Genomic DNA, 21,020 nt, shown 5'->3' on the forward strand with positions numbered 1-21,020 from the left:
GTTTTCACACACTCTAGGCCAGTCAGTGCCAATCCAGTCAGATACACAATAAGTCTAAATCCCCATCTTGCGACTGTTGCAAGATGCTCATACATTCCGTTCCCTGCTGTGTAGTACATTCATCTGCTGTGTAGTACAATTGGAGACAGATATCCCCGTAGTACCCTAAAATATTCAGCTTTTCATTAGTAAATGAGCCCCGGGTAACCTTAAGCCTACCTGCCACTGATGGCAACAGAATGACCGGTGTCGCAGTCTGTGCTCCTCCAGCTGTTGCTGAACTACACCTTTTAGCATCCAGTTCAGCAACAGCTATTGGTTCAGACGAGCAGATGCGCGCTACAGCAGGCGATTTAAGCGGGTGCGACAGATCGCACTGACAAGGTGGTTATAACATGAGAGATACGCTGCGCTGCCCGGGGAACGTCTCTTGCGATTTTGGCTGCGCTATTGAGGGAAGCTGTATGGATCGCTTAGCGGATCGCCTGCGCTGTCGCACACTCCGGCGGCCTCGGTGTATTCATCATGTGTCACAGAGCTTGCGATCTACATCAGGAAGAAGCCATGGATAGTTGGGTACCCTGCACCCCCCGTGTATCCATAAATCGCCCCTGAAACATTCCTGTGGTGGCAGCAGCAGCGGCGGCGGCGAGTTGTTGCTAAGAGGGTTAAACCTTGTATCCAATCACAAGCCCCTCCCTCCCCGAGAGCCGGCCCCCTTATCATTGGGTGGCAGCTGAGAGAGACAGGGGCCTCTGGCGAATCACAGGCTCATTGATTAGGGCGAGTTGGTTTGAATAGAGCTGGCCATGTGCCAGCCCCCCCTCCCTCCCTATTACTAACCCCACTCCTATGATTAATCGCAATGCATTATTGATCATCATAATTATGGCAGGACACATGCGCGCTGGCTGGGGCTCCCTGCCCGCAATTGGGAGCACATTTTGGGAGTAAATTATTTGTCTTCTGCCCCAGCTGATGTGTGAGCCAGCATGTCTCGGAGGAAGCAGGCGAAACCCCAGCATTTCCAATCGGACCCCGGCCTGGCCTTGCCTGGAAGTCATGGTAAGTGGCACCTCCGTCTCTTGTCTCCCCCTTCGGACTCCGGATCTCCCATTTTGTGACACTTTCTTTTGAGTCCTGCAGGCAGTGTGAGCTCCATTCATCTTCCCTTCTTCCCAAGTCCTTCACAGCTTCCCGATAGCGACTTTAACCCTTCTAATTCACTTTGATCCTGCGACTTTCCGCACGCTTAGTAAGCTCCGCTGCCAAGTACTCTTTTTCGGGGCACCGTGACTTTCCCTGTCTGGTAGAAACCCCAACAAAGTGGCACCTCTTGCAAAGTTTGGGATCTCATCCCTTTCAGTTTGTACAGAGCTCTTTGTTGACTAGAGATGCGCTCACGCTGCCTGTGGGTGCCAAGGGGGAGCCCAGCGCTACATGGGCATCTCTTTTAACACATTTTTCTACATTATTTCACTTTTTCTGTAATTCATGTGGAAATGCCCATGGTGGAAGGCAAAGCTGCTTGTATTAACTGGGTAAAGTGTCTGGTTGGTTTCCAAACAATATCTGTAGATTACTGAGTTTATTCTGGAGCACCGAGTTTCAGATCGCTTAGATCGGATTCTGTTTTACCCTAACGCTTTGGCCACTACTAAAACACTGCCACCAAAGATACTTCTACGGGCATCTGATTTCGGGGCCGAGTTTTTTTAGGGCTTCGAGAGGTGCAGTTCGACTTGATTTCGTTACCTTTGTTGCGTGACAGTTGCTGCTCTATTACAAAAGCCTCCCCCCCCCAACCTTTGAGCGGTGATTTGTCCCCTTTTCCTAAAAAAGCTCCAGGGGTAGCAAGTCCCATTGTGAAACGGTGCAATATTAAAGGGGCACATCTCCCAAGCCATTCACTAACAAACAATGAGCTCCACATGAACTCAATCACCAGAGGTGGATATTTGATTAATATATATCATATATATCTATAGATATAATCATATTTTTTCTATTAGTTTCTACGTGCTACTTTCTGGGGATAAGATATTATTTATTAAGCAGTTAGGCAGACCCCTCTTTCCAGACAACAGAAGGAAACACCTTTTGACTGTCCCAGATAACTTTTAGCTTTTCCATTGCTTTATCTTTTCCTTTTTGTGACCCCCCCCCAAAAAAAAAAGAAATGGCCAGACCAGGGATAGGGACAATGCTGTTTGTGGCAAAGTGACTTATTTGGGGAAAAGTAGAGCCACAGTTTTCATGATCTAGCAGCTAAAAGATTAACTCACTGCCAGCTAAGCTTGGTTACTCATTAAACCAGTTATCCCCAAACCGCTCTTAGGAACTTTCAGGCTCTAATTTACACTATTCTTTAGCATCTTTACATTTATTTTTTAATTTAACCTGACTTTAGTTTAGAAATGCTAATTTCCCCCCATCCCAAGAAGTATATTTGTAGTTATCAGACCGCACCCTGCCAATTAATTTCCAAAAAAAACCAAACAAACCTGAATTTTATACTCCAAAGTCTGCAATTCAGGATTGAAGATTTTCAAGCTTAGAAATATGTAACCCCCCCCCATCAAAATCCTCTGATACTATAATTATTGAGTGTATTAATCCGTTCTCCTAAACTCCTTACACAGAAGAGTCCACAAATTAGTTTTCAGAACTGACAATTTGTGGGACAGTATAAATGTGCGTATATATTATATCAATGTATGCGTATTAGGCACACCTTTGGCCCAAGGAATCTGTGCTTCTTTTAAAGTAATTATATACATTTACAATATAAAGTCTGCTTAGGTGGATTTGTGTTGTGTTTTTCTGGAGCAAACCCTTTGTATTCTGTTTCCTTAGAAACTTTTATTGGTAAGAAAAAAAGAAAACTACATCAAAGCCATTTTTTTTCTCCTATCTAAGATCTTGTTTTTTGCTACATAATTGCTGTGTTTTGTATTAATTATAGGCTGTAAAAATGGGGGGGAAAACGAACTGTAATGTTGTGATTTTTTTTCCCCTTCTTTATTTTTTGTTTTTATCGGATATTTAAATAGCCATAAATAAATGAGCACAAATTGTTACTTTTTTCCCCCATAAATATCTCACTGGCAAGAAATTCTGTTGTTCCAGGCGCTGAGTAAATGATTAGAAGGGCTGAAAAGATCACCAAGCATTTAACATAAGTTAGTCACCAGGTCTTGAGCAAGCTGCCTGCAGGACATGGTTTGTAATAGTTTTACAGGATTATCCTGTTGTAATAATATTACTATGCCGGTAATACACGGAGCAGTAAATTTGGGAACGTTAGATGATTATGCAATTGCGCAGCCTGACTTGTAGTTAAATAATGGCCAAAACCTTTTACATTTGTTTGTCGCAGCAACTTTTTGTTCATAGTCATCCGCTGAATTTGTTTGTGTCTCAGGAAAACGATCCACTTTGCAACTGTATAATGTTTTTTTTACGTTTATTTGAGGCCATCACCCGATGAGCAACAAGTTTTCTCACGGTCACAGGCAGGCGGCTGATGATTTCTTCTCATGATACATAATATTCAGCTGCTACTCTCTTTGTAAATAGCAAAGCAGCAGACGTTCTATTACTTCTTTATCTGAAAAAAAAAAATCCCTACTGTCGCCTGTCTCCCAAATATAAACCTTATTTATTTTTGCAAGGACCAGAGTCAATTTATTGCTGAAAATCATTTTTATTCCTGCTGCTGGAACTTGGACTTATTACGTTTTTATTTTAAGTATCAGTTGTTAATCTGTTGTTTGCTGTTTGATATCGGGGCAAGTATTTGTTCTAATATGACCAGCATTTTGTCTGGTTTCACATAAGGGGAACAAGTAAGTTTGGGGAACATCTGTTCATTTCTAGGGAACTGCAGTTTTGTTGCTGGGCACTTTTGTATGTGTTGCTCTCTCTCTTTCTCTATCTGCCTGTCTGTCTATATCCATCCATCCCAGTGCTCATCCATCCATCCACAAGCATACATCCCAAATTAGGAAGGAAAGCCACTCTTTCTGCTCATTTGATGCCTGGAGATGTGCATCAATCTAAGTGTTCTGCTTTCTTAACCTTTGTTGGCCTCATCTCTTGAAAAGGTGACAAAGTTCAGACTCCCAATATGTTTTTTGATTCACTCTCCCTGACCCCAGATCCAGTTCTCCTGATCTTTCTTAGCAGGGAGTTAACAAACTAACTACACCTTATCAGCACCACTTCTTCACTAACCCCATTCCCCCTTCCTGCCCTCCAATAACACAAACCCACAGCGGATTGACAAGTACTTCCCATAGACCAGTGCTCTCCAAAACAACTGGGATTTAGTTTCTTGTCTCAATGCCAATATTTATGTAGCCAAAGTGTAGATGTTGCCTCAAAGAGTCTTTCTTTTAAGCATGACAGTGAAGTTGTCCTATACTTTTTTCCCTTCAAAGCTCTGTATCTGGATCCCCACCTAGTGTTCGCTAACATAACATGACGCTTATATTTTTATATTTTTAATTTTAAGGAGTTGTTCACCTTCCAACACTTGTTTTTCAGTTGAGTTGTTATCAAATAGTTAGTCAGAAATAAATGCCTTTTTCAATTATATTTCTGACCATTTTTCTAACACTGGTGTTTAAAGTTTTGTATTTTCACCTTTTTGTGTCTTTCTAAAGAAGCTCTGGGAGGGGGAGGGGGTCACCGACTCTCTAAACTGTTCTAAATGCTACATTTTACATTAATTGATACATTTCTTATATTTGGCTCTGAAGAGCAGAATCCCTGAGTTTCATTAAAAATTATTACTAATATTCCACAGATACTGCTAATAAATGTATCTACTAATGTAGCAAATTGTAACAGTTCAGAATAAAAACTGAAGTGAAAAAAAGTGTTTGGAAGGTGAACAACCCCTTTAATACTATAGTATTTTAACTCTTGACATATACATATACAGCACCAGATTTGTCTTATTTACAGTATTTCAATTATTGTAATTGCCTATAGTTTTAAAGCATTTTATTACTTATTAGAATGGGTGTTTTTATTACTTCTTTGAATTATATATCTCTCAGGAATTTTACTGTGAAGAGATTTACATTAGGTTTGCCAGAGGGCTTCATAATTCATATCAACTTACAGAGTCTTGAAAACACATAACCGTTTTATGGTTTAAAATGATTTGTATATTGGGCTAACAAATATGAGTAAATGGATCAGAAAATCCTACACACAAACTGTTCTATCAGATATGTGATTCTAGAGTCATTATAGAAAATATTAACTGATCTCAGGTATATAGTTTTGGTGGAAATCAATAGTGCAGCATGTATAGCATTTTGCTTCTGGGTTCTGCAAATACACCATCGTCTATTTCTAATTTTAGGTACACTGGATTTGCTACAACTAAGGATCAGCAGAGAATCTGAAGAAATGAAATCTGAACCAGAAGAAATAAAACTAAAGTTTAATCATGAAAGTATGTATATTGGCATTTTGTTTCTTTTACAGTTGAGCAGCATTTGGCCACACTGTCTAAAAATAGTCTAATTTGCTTTTTCTTTCTTTTTTTTTGTTAATAAAAAAAAAATCTGAGTATTTTAACTTTTTTTTAAATGTAGCATTTTAAGGTGTCTGGAAAAATGTTTTCTTTTTAACTATATAAATCCAGGAGAATTCTGCTGGTTGTCTCCCATCCAAAAAAAAAAAAAAAAGTGCTATATTTTGGCAATCGTGCCTGGTTTATTGGAGCAGAGGCTTTGGCCCGCTCTGTTAGCTGTTTAGCTCTGAATCTGCTATTATTTGCCTAAGCACAGCTGACCAAGCAAAACTGTTTTTTAAAGTGGCATTATGTTTTGATAAATGTGATCTGGTTGAAAAGTATTTTCCACTGAATGTAGAGCTTAAAAGAACATGCTGACATAATAGTTTTAATGCATTTCGTTCAAAATGTGTGCACAAACAGAATGGCTTTTTGTTCCTTCATAATTGGCTGTAAAAGTAGATGGGGACATAACCATTACATATGGAAATGTGCAACCAACATTTCCCTTGAATATATTAGAAACGGAATTTCTATGGGAGAAAAGAAAGCCTCTAAAATGCATATACATTCACAGTCCCTTCACAAAATCCGCATCGTCTATTTTACTTTTCAAGAACCTGCCTAGGATGTTCTTTACAAAGTTGTCTAAAAAGAAATTTTTAGTGTCAAAGCACCCCCCCCCACACACACACACACTTTTTTTCCCAGTCACAGTGAGTATGGCAGGGCCAAAGAGTACAAGCGCTTGTGTATATGTATATATGTGTGTGTGTAATATATTATACACAAATACACATCTTGGTTTGTATTGCACTAACATATTTCACAGCACAGCAAATCATTCACACTGGTTCCTGTCTCTTTGAAGCTTACAATTTAATTTCAGTATAGGCATAATAGGGGTTCATTTATGAGGGTTTTTTTATGTCTGTCTATAGATCTATAATCTATCTATAATCTATCTATACACACATTTTCTTTTCTCTACTCTCACTCACACACAAACATACACAAAATGTGGTGTGTTTTTTTTAAAGAAAAAATAGACTAAAAAGAGTATTATGCAAGCAGACGTATAGTGTATAGTTATGTATTCTAAAATGATGTCAGCGCAATATTCCTGAGGATTTGACTGCACGAGTTTATAATGTGTTTGGAAAGCATGTACAAAATAAAGGAATACACTTTAGAAATTTAGGATGGTCAGTGTAAACTTGAAAAATAATTTTAGTGGAATACATCTCCACATAATGCAGAATAATACAAGTTAGATCTCAAAATGATGCCTCATGTTCGACACTGATTTAATTTTCTTCTTTTTTTTTTAGTTTGTGTTTTTTTTTTTTTTTTTTTAAACAGTCGTTCCTGTCTATAAATCATAAACTAGACTTTCACATTTGTCCATGGACAAATTGATTGTGGAGTCACGGAAACTCCCATTATGTGATTTTTTTTTTTGTTGTTGTAAGAAATGCAGTAAAACACACAGGGTGGTAATCTCTGAATTAAACAGGGTTTTTTCACAGCCTTGTAAGATAACCGCTCTCCATTTTGCAAAACAGCAGTTTCTGTCTTCATGCTGGGTGAACAATAGGAAACCATCCTGTTTTTCAATAGGATCAGTTAGAGTTTTTTATGTTTAATTTGCAAATGGGCCTGGGTGTGATAAGAAATGTGAGCAACTAGTGTGAATAGAGGACTGCATGCAACAATTGCATACTGTCGCTTTAAACCATTCATATACAAATCTCTGATATGCATACTTAGCACAGTGGTGCAGGGTGTGCATGTTTATATATTCCCCCTTTGATTTCCTGCAACTTTCAATATGCTTCATAGAATTTAGTGGGAGGATACTACTCTATAGCAGGAGCATAGATTTTAGCTAGATTTTACTGCAAAGAATTCTTGTAACATATTTTCCTTTCACTGGGCTAATTGCTGATTAAACTTTGTACATTGTGTACAAAAATTTTATTCTATTTAATTTTTTTATCTTTCAAAACTTTTTGGTGTAGTTTAATCAGTTTAAGTTAGTTTGATCTGTTTAGTATCCTTTGGTTGTGTCAGAAATGGTTGATTGGGGTCTAAATGATTCCCAAGTAGACAGGGCAAACTGTCAAGTATATCGGAGGCCACTGACAACAACAAGAACTGGAAGGTTTAATGAGTGCTTCAAATTGTTTATTTGCGCCTAGCGACCAACTAGGCAATAAGGAGCATGAAATATTGGAAATCAATATTTTCTACGGAATTTCATTATTGCCAAATGTCTGCTGTTCATAGTATTTTATATTTTGATGGATTACGAGATGACAGTCATTATATAAAACACCCGCACTGATGGTTTCCACGTTAGTTCTTTTAGATTCAATTTTATTTAAAAAAAAAAAAAAGTTGTAGATTAGTTGTTTCGATCTTTAATCTTATTTATTTTTGTACATTTATGTTTTACATTGTGGTTTCATTTTAATACGAACGACTACAGTAACAGAAAGAAAAAAATATATACGTTTGGTTATAAAAAATATATATATATATATAATGTATTTTTGAATTTCTCCCCTTTTTAGGAAGAACAGAGAGGGGTCAAATCCATCGGACGCCCAAGAACAAGGAGGCGCATGTCTGTAGCAGATGTTGTGCAGAGTTCTTTGAACTATCAGATTTGTTGCAACACAAGAAGAACTGCACTAAAAATCAATTGGTTCTAATTGTGAATGAAAATCCACCACCTCCTGCTGAAGCCAGCTCTCCTAGTCTCCCCTCAGATAATCCTGATGAGCACATGAATGACACAGTTAATAACTCAGATCAAGCAGACTGCAGTGACCTTTCAGAGCATGGTGAGCACGGCAAGCCTGACAAAGAAGAATCCATGGAGGTGGAGATTTCGGAAACTAACAATAGCAGCAGTGGTTCTAACAAAGTGGACAATGGTGATTCAAGCAGTAATAATCCCACATTGGGTACCTCAGCTATCACAACTTCGCTACCTCAAGTAAGGGATCTGACAGCTTTGGGCAACTTCTCTATGATTAACAGCAATGTCATAATTGAGAACCTTCAGAGCACTAGAGTGGCAGTGGCACAATTCTCCCAAGAAGCCAAAACTAAGGGGGCAGCAAACAACAAGTTGGCAGTGCCTGCACTCATGGAGCAGCTCTTGGCTTTACAGCAGCAACAGATTCACCAGTTGCATCTGATTGAACAAATCCGTCACCAAATATTACTGTTGGCATCACAGAGTGCAGAGATGCCCACTTCATCTAGTAGCCCTCAAGGGGCTTTAAGGGTATCTGCCACTCCACTGACTACTCTGAGTTCCCATTTGTCCCAGCAGCTAGCTGCAGCAGCTGGCTTAGCACAAAGTCTTGCTAGCCAATCAGCTAACATCAGTGGTATGAAGCAACTACCCCCCATACAGCTACCTCAGAGCAACCCAGTTAACACAGTTCCATCCATCAGTAGTTCCTCTCCAAATATAAATTCATTGGCAGCAACAGTTACTCCACCCTCCTCAGAGAGAGTACCTTCAAGCTCTGGTGGCTCACAGGTCAGTAACACACCCGTTCCTGTAACATCATCACCAGCTTTTGCAATAAGTAGTTTATTAAGCCCTGCACCCAATCCACTACTACCTCAACCTGCCCCTAATACCACAGCTTTCCCTAGCTCATTGCCCAGCATAGGAACAACAGCAGAGGATTTAAACTCCCTGAGGAAAAGTAAGCCACCCAGTGTGACTGCTTTTGAAACTAAGAGTACATCTGATGAGGCATTCTTCAAACACAAGTGTAGATTCTGTGCTAAGGTTTTTGGCAGTGACAGTGCCTTGCAGATCCATCTACGTTCTCACACTGGCGAGAGACCATTTAAATGCAACATATGTGGAAATCGGTTTTCCACCAAAGGGAATCTTAAAGTCCATTTTCAGCGTCATAAAGAAAAATATCCCCATATTCAGATGAATCCATATCCAGTACCAGAACATTTAGACAATATCCCTACAGGCACTGGTATACCATATGGGATGTCCATCCCACCAGAAAAGCCTGTAACTAACTGGCTGGACACTAAACCAGTTTTACCTACCTTAACAACATCAGTGGGTATGCCTCTCCCACCAACAATTCCCACCTTGTCTCCATTTATAAAAACTGAAGAGCCACAGGCTTTATCTATTAGTCATCCCACTGCCAGCCCACCTGACTCAGTAAAAAGTGAGACAGCTTCAGAGTCACTTTTAAAAAAAACTAGTCATTTTTCAGATGAGGCTGAGGCTGCCATGCCACCCATTTTAGACAAAGAGGAACACCAGTCTCAAAATTCAGACTCTCAACAAAATCTTAATACTTCTGCCTGCTCTCCTACAACTGACTCTGGCATCTCAACCATGTTCCCAAATCCACTTTTGCCTCTAATGTCTGAGCAATTTAAAGCAAAATTTCCGTTCGGGGGACTTTTGGATGCAGCACCTGCATCAGAGACTTCAAAACTTCAACAGCTTGTAGAGAATATTGACAAAAAGTCAAGTGATCCAAATGAGTGTGTTATTTGTCACAGAGTGCTAAGTTGCCAGAGTGCTCTAAAAATGCATTATAGGACACATACTGGAGAACGACCATTTAAATGCAAAGTTTGTGGTCGTGCTTTTACAACTAAAGGTAATTTAAAGACTCATTACAGTGTCCATCGTGCCATGCCACCTCTTAGAGTGCAGCATTCATGCCCAATTTGTCAAAAGAAATTTACAAATGCTGTTGTACTTCAACAGCATATTAGGATGCATATGGGAGGGCAGATTCCTAATACTCCTGTTGCTGAAAACTACCCTGACTCCATGGGATCAGATACTGGGTCCTTTGATGAGAAAACTATTGATGATCTAGACAATTTCTCAGATGAAAACATGGAAGATTGTCCAGACAGCAGTGTCCCAGACACCCCTAAATCTATTGATGCATCTCAAGACAGTCTATCTTCTTCACCACTACCACTTGAAGTTTCAAGTATTACTGCTTTAGAAAATCAAATGAAATTGATCAATGCTGGACTTGCTGAACAGCTCCAAGCCAGTCTAAAGTCAGCTGAAAATGGGTCTGTTGAGGGTGATGGTATGACCAATGACTCCTCATCTCTTGGTTGTGACATGGAAAGCCAGAGTGCTGGAAGCCCTGCTGCCTCTGAATCTACTTACTCCATGCATGCTTTGTCTCCTTTCAATAGCACAATTGACTATCTGAAATCACCCAACACAGATGAGAAGCTTCAGCGAGCTGTATCTCTTGACCCAACCAATGGACTGTCCCCTACACCTGCTAATGGAGGGGCTTTGGACTTGACATCTAGTAACACAGATAAAGTGATCAAAGAAGAACCTTTAGGTGTGCTATTCCCTTTCAGAGATCGGTGTAAATATAAAAACACTATATGTGATATTTGTGGCAAAACCTTTGCATGTCAGAGTGCCTTGGACATTCATTATAGAAGCCATACCAAAGAAAGACCATTTATTTGCACAGTCTGCAATCGTGGCTTTTCAACAAAGGGCAATTTGAAACAGCATATGCTCACTCACCAGATGAGGGATCTACCATCACAACTCTTTGAACCCAGTTCCAGTATGACACCAAACCCAACAATTCCCTCAGCACCTTCTAACCCTCTGGCAACTATAATAAAGACTGAGTTTAATGGTTTCATGCATGGCTCTTCTCAGGACATTAAAGAACAGCCTACAACAAACATAGTTTCATCAGGATCTCTGCCATCTTCTGCCACGTCACCAGTTCTGCTTCCTGCTTTGGCCAGAAGGACTCCTAAGCAGCATTACTGCCATGCATGTGGGAAATCATTCTCTTCTTCCAGTGCTTTACAAATCCACGAGCGGACTCACACTGGTGAAAAACCATTTGCCTGCACTATATGTGGAAGGGCATTCACTACAAAAGGCAACCTTAAGGTAAGAACCTGAATTCCTATATTCATTGATTTACACATGATATGGAATTCCCGTTTGCAGTATTATCTAGTGTGTTAAACCATGTGTAGTTAAAAAAAAATGCAGAAATTTGTCTTAATTATCTGTGGGTATTGCCTTTCATTTATTTCCCAGTCATTAACAGTATGTAGGCACTGCAAATTTGCTTATAAGGTCCCAATGACTAATTGCTTAAAAGGCTTACTATATTTGGTTGTTCCCCAGGATTCAGCTGTTCCATGTGACATTGTGAAATGCAAGCTCATAGGCCCACAATCCAAATAAGCTTTTTGCATGTAACATAGAGGTCACACTTTGCACTTATTTTTGTTGTTTGCTAAGTCTTTGGATTCTACCTACTGCAATACTATTCTCTATAGAATGATAAAGCTGATATATGGCTTCATCAGCAACTGTCTTCTTTAATGGAAAAAAATAAGCTCTTAATTATGAACTTTTTAACTTCAACGTCTTTATGGATTTTCAAAAAAAGACTGGACATTAATAAGATATTAAAGGAGTAATCATAACTTAAATAGGAGACTTGTGCCATTGCACTGCACTAGTGAAGCGTGTGTGACAGGGCAGGAATATTTGCAAGAAAGTATTGACATCATTAGCGTAGCAATAAAAGTTTCTCTCTTTGATCTAGCTTGTTCTATCTATTCTATCTGATATTAAACCCTAAATGCACATGGTTAAAAAAAATGACTGGGCCAGTTACAAAAACATGGCTGATGCTACTCAGATAAAGAGATCAGGATGATCATTTCTGCTGCCTTTTTCTGGGACGTAGGTCCCACGAGAACAAGGAGTACTCCAATGGGACACATACAGGCATATGCGTAAGATGAAAACATGACAAAGTTGCAAACATTTATGCTTGTATTCTTGTTTAGTCTGGTGCTGTAAATAAATATGCTCTGAATTCTATAGAGTTTTGTTTCTATGTATTTTTAAAGTTTTAGGGAGGATTTTGCAGACAGTGTAGTTTTAGGAGAGTTGCTCATAGAAATATTTATTATGCTGTGTAAAACATAATTTGCAGAAAAAATAGTGTAAAAAGCTGTGTAAAATAAATGGTCGTTTATCGAGGCTTGTTTAATTTTACCCCATGCGAACACCAGATTTGCCACCATTATTTTACATTTCCGGCGGAAGTCACTCTAAGGGGCATTCTTATTATGCTGTATAAAATGAAATGCCTTTTTTTAATGCCATTTTTTACACTGCGAAGCCTAGTGATATGTGATGTATAAATTAACACATACACATAATAAATATGCCCCAAAGATCATGTCCTGGAAAATGGATACTGGTCATATGAATTATGCTGCACTATTTCACAACTCCAGCATCCTCTATGGGGGTCAAAAGCTGTCTGTGTCTCTCGATATATTGTAACAAAATAAACACTTCACTTATTTGTGGTGATTATGCACATTATACATATACATTATACTTTTTATGTAAGCCAAACAAAAAATATAGTTCATATACAGCTATAAGACAAGAGACAAAAGAAATCCACAATATTTTAACATATGCCCAATAAGTAAGTAATCAAACCTTTCCTTCTTGATACCATATATAAATGCAGCCAAATTAATGAATTTAGAATGCTTTATTACGGAACTCCGTCATTCAGCTGCTAGCTTCATATCTGTCCCATGGAGTTGTTTTTTCTTGGGGGAGACCCCAAATTATTACAGTACCAAAAATAAACCCAAGTGGAATGCATGTTTTTTTTAAATTTGAAGTATTTGTATAGTTTGTGTCCCTGTGCAAGATTCCTTTACTATGTCTGTTTCTGATTTTGCAATGGAAGTCTATAGCAGATGGCACCAGTCTCTATTCAGTACATGGCTTCATGGCAGTTGGCACAATTCTCTAACACCCACTAAAGAAAGCCCTCTCTAGTGACTGTCCAGCTCCACCTACATTGTTCTGCAGAACCATATAAAAAGAGGTTCACATTTCCAAATTGAAGCCTATATCTATAGTCAGTTGTAGACTTCATTTGCTGATAGACGTACTCATGAGCTCCATAGGGAAATCCATGCTATTACTTTCACTTTAAAAAAAAGAATGACTTGCCTACACAAGACTTATTACTTACAATTAGTGGACTTACATAGGATGTTTTTGATACATTATGAAAGGTAAATACAGCCTTTAGGCTAATGATGTGTGACTTTTGCCGCCTGATGTGTTACTATTGTTTGTTTCCTGCATTGGTGAGGAGCAAGTAATTGTTGTACTTGCAGGGCTTGAGGCAGTCTGGCGGGTTGGGGCTGCAGTTGACACACAAGTTCCTGGCTCGTTACTGCTCTGACATACTGGTGGTGGGGTCATTGGCTACGAGCTGAATTGCAAACAGTAAATTCATTGCCTGATGATCTGCTTTCCAGGTCCAGCAGTAGTCCTTCCAGCTCGGAAGTTATCCAGCTTGGAATTCGCAGCAATTAGATTCATAAGCAAGTTCCATGTCTGCTATTGGTCACATTTTAGGTTGCTCTTAGCTTCTCTCTATAAATGGACAGTACCATTCATGCACTTTAAAATATATTGCTATTAAAACTCAACATGGAATCCTAGAGCCTGTGCAAAACCATATGACCTGCAGCCTTGTGCCTTAATATAATCACGCAACTCCACACCCAATTGCACACATGCACTCAAATTAGCTTATACGATTGTACGGATGGTTTATAGAGGGAGCTTATACAACTTTGCGTGGGTTATCTGCCTTCATTTTCTATGTTCTGCATCAAGGATGCTTGTCAGAAAGTGAAAAAGGCCTCTCAGAAATAAATTGAATGCTTTTTATAAATCTCTTTGTTTTTATTATTGTTGTTACTTTTCTATTTAGTTCTCTTAAATTATTAGAAACGGGGCTTTCATCTTGCATTTATCTTCAGAAGAATCGTTCTTAACCTTCAACTGGTAGCCAACTGGTAGCCACCGGTCAATGGATTTAAAGTAATAGCTTATTTCTTCCCTCTGGGATTTGGGAGAAATCTCATGTTGACAATAATACATTGCATTAAAATGTATAGCCCTAAGTTCTTTTTTCATAACAGAAATTATACTTTTTACCAGGCCCACATTTTAAGTTTAAAAAATTGACAAAGTAATGGAAATAGTGGAATGTCTGATTAGTGCTATGATTGGCTGCTAGCCCAACATATATCCAGCAGAAACCTATGGCTTTAATACATATTCAAAAAGAAGACAATTTTAGTGCATATTAATTTTCCTGTTAGTGTGTAGCTCCTATAAAACTGCAAAAAAGGTTGTACTGTACTTTAGGGGTAATAAACTACTTTCACAAGAATGGGCAATGGAAATGGAAGAAAAGTTCTACTTTTTATATTGTTTATATTGCTTTTTTTTTTTTTTTTTTTAAATATTTTACTGCTAGGTTACTATTAGTGAAATACAGTTATCAGTAATGTTGGCTTAGTTTTTCTTTGCAGCTTTTTTTGTCATAATGCCATTTCCTGCATTGCCCCCTTAACTTTAATGAATCATATAAGTGTTGCAAGCTTTCTGGCCTCCACTGTCTCTATGCATTCAAGCGTTTACAATCTAAGTTTGGCAGCTACAGTTCCAGGCACAAAAGGGCCAGCAACACCAAAAATATTGTTTCCGTGCATTTTGTAAAATGACTGTTTTTTTTTTATAAACTCCTAGCTAGTAAATATAAATAAGCTACAAAATAGCCATTGGAGCTACATTTCCGTATCCAGAAAGGTTGTTGGGCCCCCTTTGCATGAAATATTTGCTCAGTGCCACAAGAAGCTAGTAGATATAGTCATAGGAAGCAAACAGAGTTTTGAAGTTGAATTTCAGTGACTGAGCCATCTCGTCTGTCTTGTAAAGACTTTATAGAGGGTATTTGATCACAATTTCAGGGTTGGCTCTTTAGAGCAGTATTTGGTTTTTTAAATTACTTTGTATTATTGCGTCTTATATAGAGTAAAGGCACATGTGTTTTTATTTTATGTTGCCCTAGATTTTTCAGGTGACCATAGTTCTTTACAGGAAATATACATTTTAAGCATAGCCACAATGCTTGTATTTTTTTTGTAATTAAACACAGTTATGACTTGAAATTCTTTGGCATTGCTTATCATGCTTTGGTACAACAAGCCTCCAGTGGAATTCCACCCTGCTCGCTGCTGTTGGCTTCATTCTCAGTCTCTAGTGGTGCTGCATGTAAGACTTGCTTTGGGCTTGCTCAGTACTTAGCATATCTACTTGTACTGTGGTCACTCTTCTTATGCTGGCTTCTGTAATGCCAACAGGTTTTGTCGCAGTGAGGGCATTACTTTATGACTGTTTAGTACATCTGGAGTCAAGGCCTGTAACACCTTTGACCTGTGGAAAATGGGTATGGAATGTGATACAATTTTTTGCAGGCTAGATTTTTGTTCCCTAATAAATTCTTTGGAAGTTGGTGCCCTGGCCAATGTATACTAATATCTTCCAGTTGTGTCACAGTTGCAGAAAAAGTAATTTAATGAGTTTGTCAGGAATAGAAAAGTATTTAAAAATCTGATAGTTCTTCCTTTAATCTTTTACCTGTTATGCTCATTGGCCACAGCAAGCCAAACCCCAAGGGAGGCCATAATACCATGTTGTGCTTATTTGTATGTTATATTACCCAGAGTCCTCTCTGGCAGTTTAACTACTGTAAGACATGACTTAGTGGGTTTGGAACTCGCTGAAGACATTCAGACTCACTCTTCTATCTCTGTTGCATTTTGAAAGCAGGAATCTGGTATGCATTAGCTCTTTAAACCCAGGACATTAAAAGCATTTAGATTTATTTAAAGCACCCTCATCTTTATAGATATTAAGTTACTCCAGCTTTCTAATTTAACCCATATTTTTACAAAATATCTGCATGTTCATAGCTTATTTGGCATGTTGACTTTTTTTTTTTTCAAATAAAAGAAATCTTTTATTGGATTACCTAAAGCAATAAAAAATGATTTGGGTTCCAGTAAAACAATGTAATTTATCTAGGAAGACAAATTAGAACAGGAAAAAAAAAACTTCCAATCTACCTATTGCAGTTATCGGCAACCTTCGTCTCTCCAGATGCTTTTATACTGCAACTTGCCAGCAGGCAAGACTGTTGGTGGAATGTTTATTATTGTAGTTCAGCAACATCTTTAGTGTTTCAGGTTTTACTTTGCCTGGTCTTTTGTGATGTATGTAAAGTATGTGTATGTATTTACACACAAACATACTGTTGAGGTAGAGCAGTTGAGTTTTTCATTTAAGGAATAGGTACAAAGGAGACAGCCTCATTTTTTGTTAGGCTAAGGCACAGCATATTTTGTAATAAGAATACCTCCCAAATGTCCCGTTTTGAGCGGGACACTCACGATTTTGACAGCTCAACCCACATTCCAGGATTGTTACTGAAATGTCCCAACTTTCTCTTTGATCTCCTGCACTGAGCTGCCAGAAAAAGATACAAAGTTTCTTACTTATTTGGCTTTTGACAGATAGCACAGAACAGCCACCAGGTGAACTTGGATACTTTTGTAACAATTTAAGATACGCAAATGAGTAATTATAACAATTTAAGATAAGCAAATAAGTAATTGTAACAATTTAAGATAAGCAGGTCTCTTGGGGAAACTGACTTGCACCTTAAAGGGCAATTCACCTTCATTAGCAAAATACATAAAAACCCAGAAATGTGTTCAAACTTTCATAACCTGCCACGTTTTGTAACATGAACATGGTAATTAGGGGGTGTGACCAAAAATGGGTGTGGTCACAAAATCACTGCAGCAAATCTTTTTGTCCCTCTTTCTATTTCAAAAATTTTGGGAGGTATGAATATGTGTAACTCATTTCCGAAGATTTAAGCATATAAGGTGGTGCAATGCATTTTGTTTTGGAAATAACCCCAGGAGGAAGTAAGGGGGTGGTGGCAGTGTTAGAAACAGAGAAAGTAGCTGATTTGCTTTACGGTGAGATTAGGCCAGAACGCTGATGGTTTACAAGCACATGGCTGGTTATCACATATGTACATTGTATTATAAATACTGTACGTCATATAATATTCTGAACAATAGACCAAATATGATGTAAAAGCAAGAGACACACACTTTTTTTACACACATTTTTTGAACTTGTAGGACCTGTGTGTGTGAGGGGGTAAATTTCTTAAAAGGTTCCATGTGATTATCCAAAACATGGACCTTTATAAATATGAGCCCACTTCAGAGAATGTTTGTACCATGCAGTGTGGCTTTCTTGATTGGTACTACACAGCATCGATTTATATGGTGCGAACAGTTCTTTCTTGACCTATTTATATATAATACTTTTTAATTGTTCCTTGTATAAACAAGATACTCTTATTCTGCTAGAGCATGTCTGATTCAGGTCCTTCTGCAGTAGCTGAGCACTTAACATGTGTACACACAGTGTTGACAGAGGACGTCTCTAGAGATTGCTGTCAGAAATGTGAGATGAATAATTACTCTAAGAAGAGCCTCTAAGTAATCAGAAAACCATACTTTTTACATCCTTTCTTTTTTTATTTATTTTTTGTATATATATATATATTTTTTTTTTATTACTTTAATCTTAGCTTGTGCAGTGAAAAATGGCACTATAAATTGTGAGCGAGCTATCCTGTTTATAGCTATGTAACAATAGGGCATTTGAAATGAAGGTAAACATTCTCCCGATAACAATAGCGTGTTGTATTTGCCCCTGTAATAAGAATGTCTATTGTTCATTTGAGAATGACAATTTTTAAGGAAAAGCATTGAGTATTTGTTGATATGGACATGAAAACATTTTGACAATAATCATTGTAAACCTATTTATTTACGCTATATCCATTTTGATCTCTTTGAATTTAGGTTCATATGGGAACTCACATGTGGAACAGCACACCTGCAAGAAGAGGAAGAAGACTTTCAGTTGATGGACCTATGGCTTTTCTTGGAGGAAACCCTGTTAAGTTCCCTGAAATGTTCCAGAAGGATTTAGCTACAAGGGCTGGGAATGGAGATCCTTCAAGTTTCTGGAACCAGTATGCGGCAGCCCTGTCCAATGGATTGGCCATGAAGACCAACGAGATTTCTGTCATTCAGAATGGTGGCATTACTCCAATGGCTGGGAGCTTGGGAAATGGTGGGAGCTCCCCCATCAGTGGCCTGACTGGAAGCCTAGAAAAGCTCCAGAACTCTGAACCAAATGCACCTCTAGCTGGTCTGGAGAAATTAGCAAGCAGTGAAAATGGCACATCCTTCAGATTTATGCGCTTTGTGGAAGACAGCAAAGAAATAGCCACAAATTAGCATAGAGATGCTCGAGAACAATTGATGCAACTGGAGCTTGCATTTTTTTTTGTGAACTGCACCATTAAAGCATTTTTGTACCATGGTCATCTTCTAGAGTTTTAAGTGAGTGTATTTATTAGTGATATAACTTAGCTCTGCATACAAATGCAAGTGCTAACTTTGGTCTCTGTATTTGGAACTAAATACTAATAGACTAGAGCTGTGTATACAAGCTGTAACATTTATGGCAATGACAAGTCCTGATAGTTGATTTTTTTGGCATTAACTTATTTTATATATTCTAGTTTTAACATGGTCCCTTATGTTAATGCATAAAGAAACATGGGAAATGGACTCTTTATCTGTATATGAATGCACATTTAAAGGGAAGACAATTTCTCCACTTGCAAATACCGTTTGGAGGGGTGGGGTTTTATCAGGACTCTGGTGTGATCCATTTTGTTTTTGTTTGTTTCCAAAATACCTTTATCCTCTTTAGTAGGTGTCTTGTGCTTTTAACTTGTCTCCACTGTTTATAATTGTGTGTACAGTGACGAGCACATAGATTATTTGGGAGAAGATATATATTTTGTTGCAATTCACACCTTGCATTTTTCTTTGCCCTGTAGATTTATTTGATTTAGAAAATGTGCTGGAATTTCACAATTGCTGCTAAATCTAGCATCTTGAACAACCTTCTGTGGAAAAAGAAAAAAAAATGTAGATGCTTGTACATATATAAATATATATAAATATAAAGTGATGAAATATTCGCTTTCATGGGAAAATGTAAATAGATTCCTTGACGCTTTTTGCTAGCAAAAGGTCAGGTGGCAATGTCGCCTTGCTCAGCATTGGGAGACGCCTTTTGCGGTGAAGAGGTTAATCGGAAATCAAGCTCTATTCTTGAATAGAAGAAAAAAGTGAGGTGTGTTTCATTTTGTATTAGTGGGAAATGGACAGTTATGCACTTTCTTATGAAAGTTGGGAGTCCACTTCCATTAATGTTTTACTGACAAATAGCAGAAAATACTGTAATTTTAAGCAAGTAATCAAATACAAAATTTTTCCAACAGATGTGGTGTGTGTTGTTGAGTAAAGGCACTGGCCAGTTGGGATGCTGCAGTGGTGATTACAATGCAAATGATTAATGATTTAAAGGGAAAGTATGCGTCATTATAAAGATTATACTAGACAGGTTTGTGGCACGGAGTAGTAGACAGTAGTTCCTCCTCAGAGGAACCCGATTTCCTTTTCATTAATATATTGTCATAAGACAGTGGGTAAACTGCCCTAAAAGACTGGTAGAATAATCAATTTGCTCCACTTCACTTATCTGCTTGTCAAATATATAACAACAAAAGTAATATGAGAACACACAGTCTTATTTCAAGAACAACAATATTCATTATGATCTCCCAAATTCGTCAGTATGATGTTTCTGGAACTTTAGAAAATACAGTACTTACAGATGGATTAATAATTACAAGACCCTAAATGAAAGCTTGTTTACAAGTGGAGTTCTTCTTACATTTTCTGTAAACCATATGGGCCTTTGTTATTCTGTACAGAAAACCTTATTTAACTACATTTTTCTATTGTAGGGCAAACGTTATTTGTTTAACACAGCAGGGTAGGAAACTTGCAAAAAAAATGCATTTTGAAACCAGAATTTTCAGTTATAAAGGTGCAGATCACCTTTAGAACACTTTTTTCAATTGTTTTCTATTTACCATTTTTAAAAAAAAAAAAAAAAATTTAAAACCAAATGAATTTCTGTATAATATATTCTGCAAGCTTGGTGGCAGATTTAAGTGTTTAAACTAAACTATACTAAACCAGATTAGTTGATATATTTCTCAGCAGTGTGGAAGTCTTGCCAGCAGCTACTGTAGCAACTGTATCAGTTTAGGGTGATGGCATCCAAATGCATAGGGAGGCAATTTCCAGCAATTAAACTGGATCAGCACAGGTAATAGATTGTTATTCTATGGCAAGTCATGTTTGGGAGATCTGTTGCACACTGTAGTGTAGATTTAACCACTGGTGACACATCTTACCATGTGCCATCACCCTTCGACAGCTGCCAAGTTGGTTTCCGAGCTGCTATTAGAAAACATGAGACTGCAAAAATGAAACCAATTCATTTTTTAAAAAGTTTAAAATAATTGAAATATGG

The 21,020-nt window shown here is 38.0% G+C and overlaps 1 protein-coding gene across 3 annotated transcripts; it reads left to right on the top strand.

Annotated features, from left to right (window-relative positions):
* Positions 1-841: 841 nt before the first annotated feature.
* Positions 842-19,916, top strand: sall1.L (spalt-like transcription factor 1 L homeolog). Of its 3 annotated transcripts, none has more exons than XM_041589143.1 (4): positions 842-1,065; positions 5,378-5,470; positions 8,110-11,501; positions 18,419-19,916. In XM_041589143.1, exons 1-4 carry the CDS (start codon positions 993-995, stop codon positions 18,857-18,859), a joined length of 3,999 nt encoding a protein of 1,332 aa, XP_041445077.1. In that variant the 5' UTR covers positions 842-992; the 3' UTR covers positions 18,860-19,916.
* Positions 19,917-21,020: the final 1,104 nt, after the last annotated feature.

The sequence above is a fragment of the Xenopus laevis genome, chromosome 4L, assembly GCF_017654675.1.
Source record: "Xenopus laevis strain J_2021 chromosome 4L, Xenopus_laevis_v10.1, whole genome shotgun sequence".
Lineage (NCBI taxonomy): Eukaryota > Metazoa > Chordata > Amphibia > Anura > Pipidae > Xenopus > Xenopus laevis.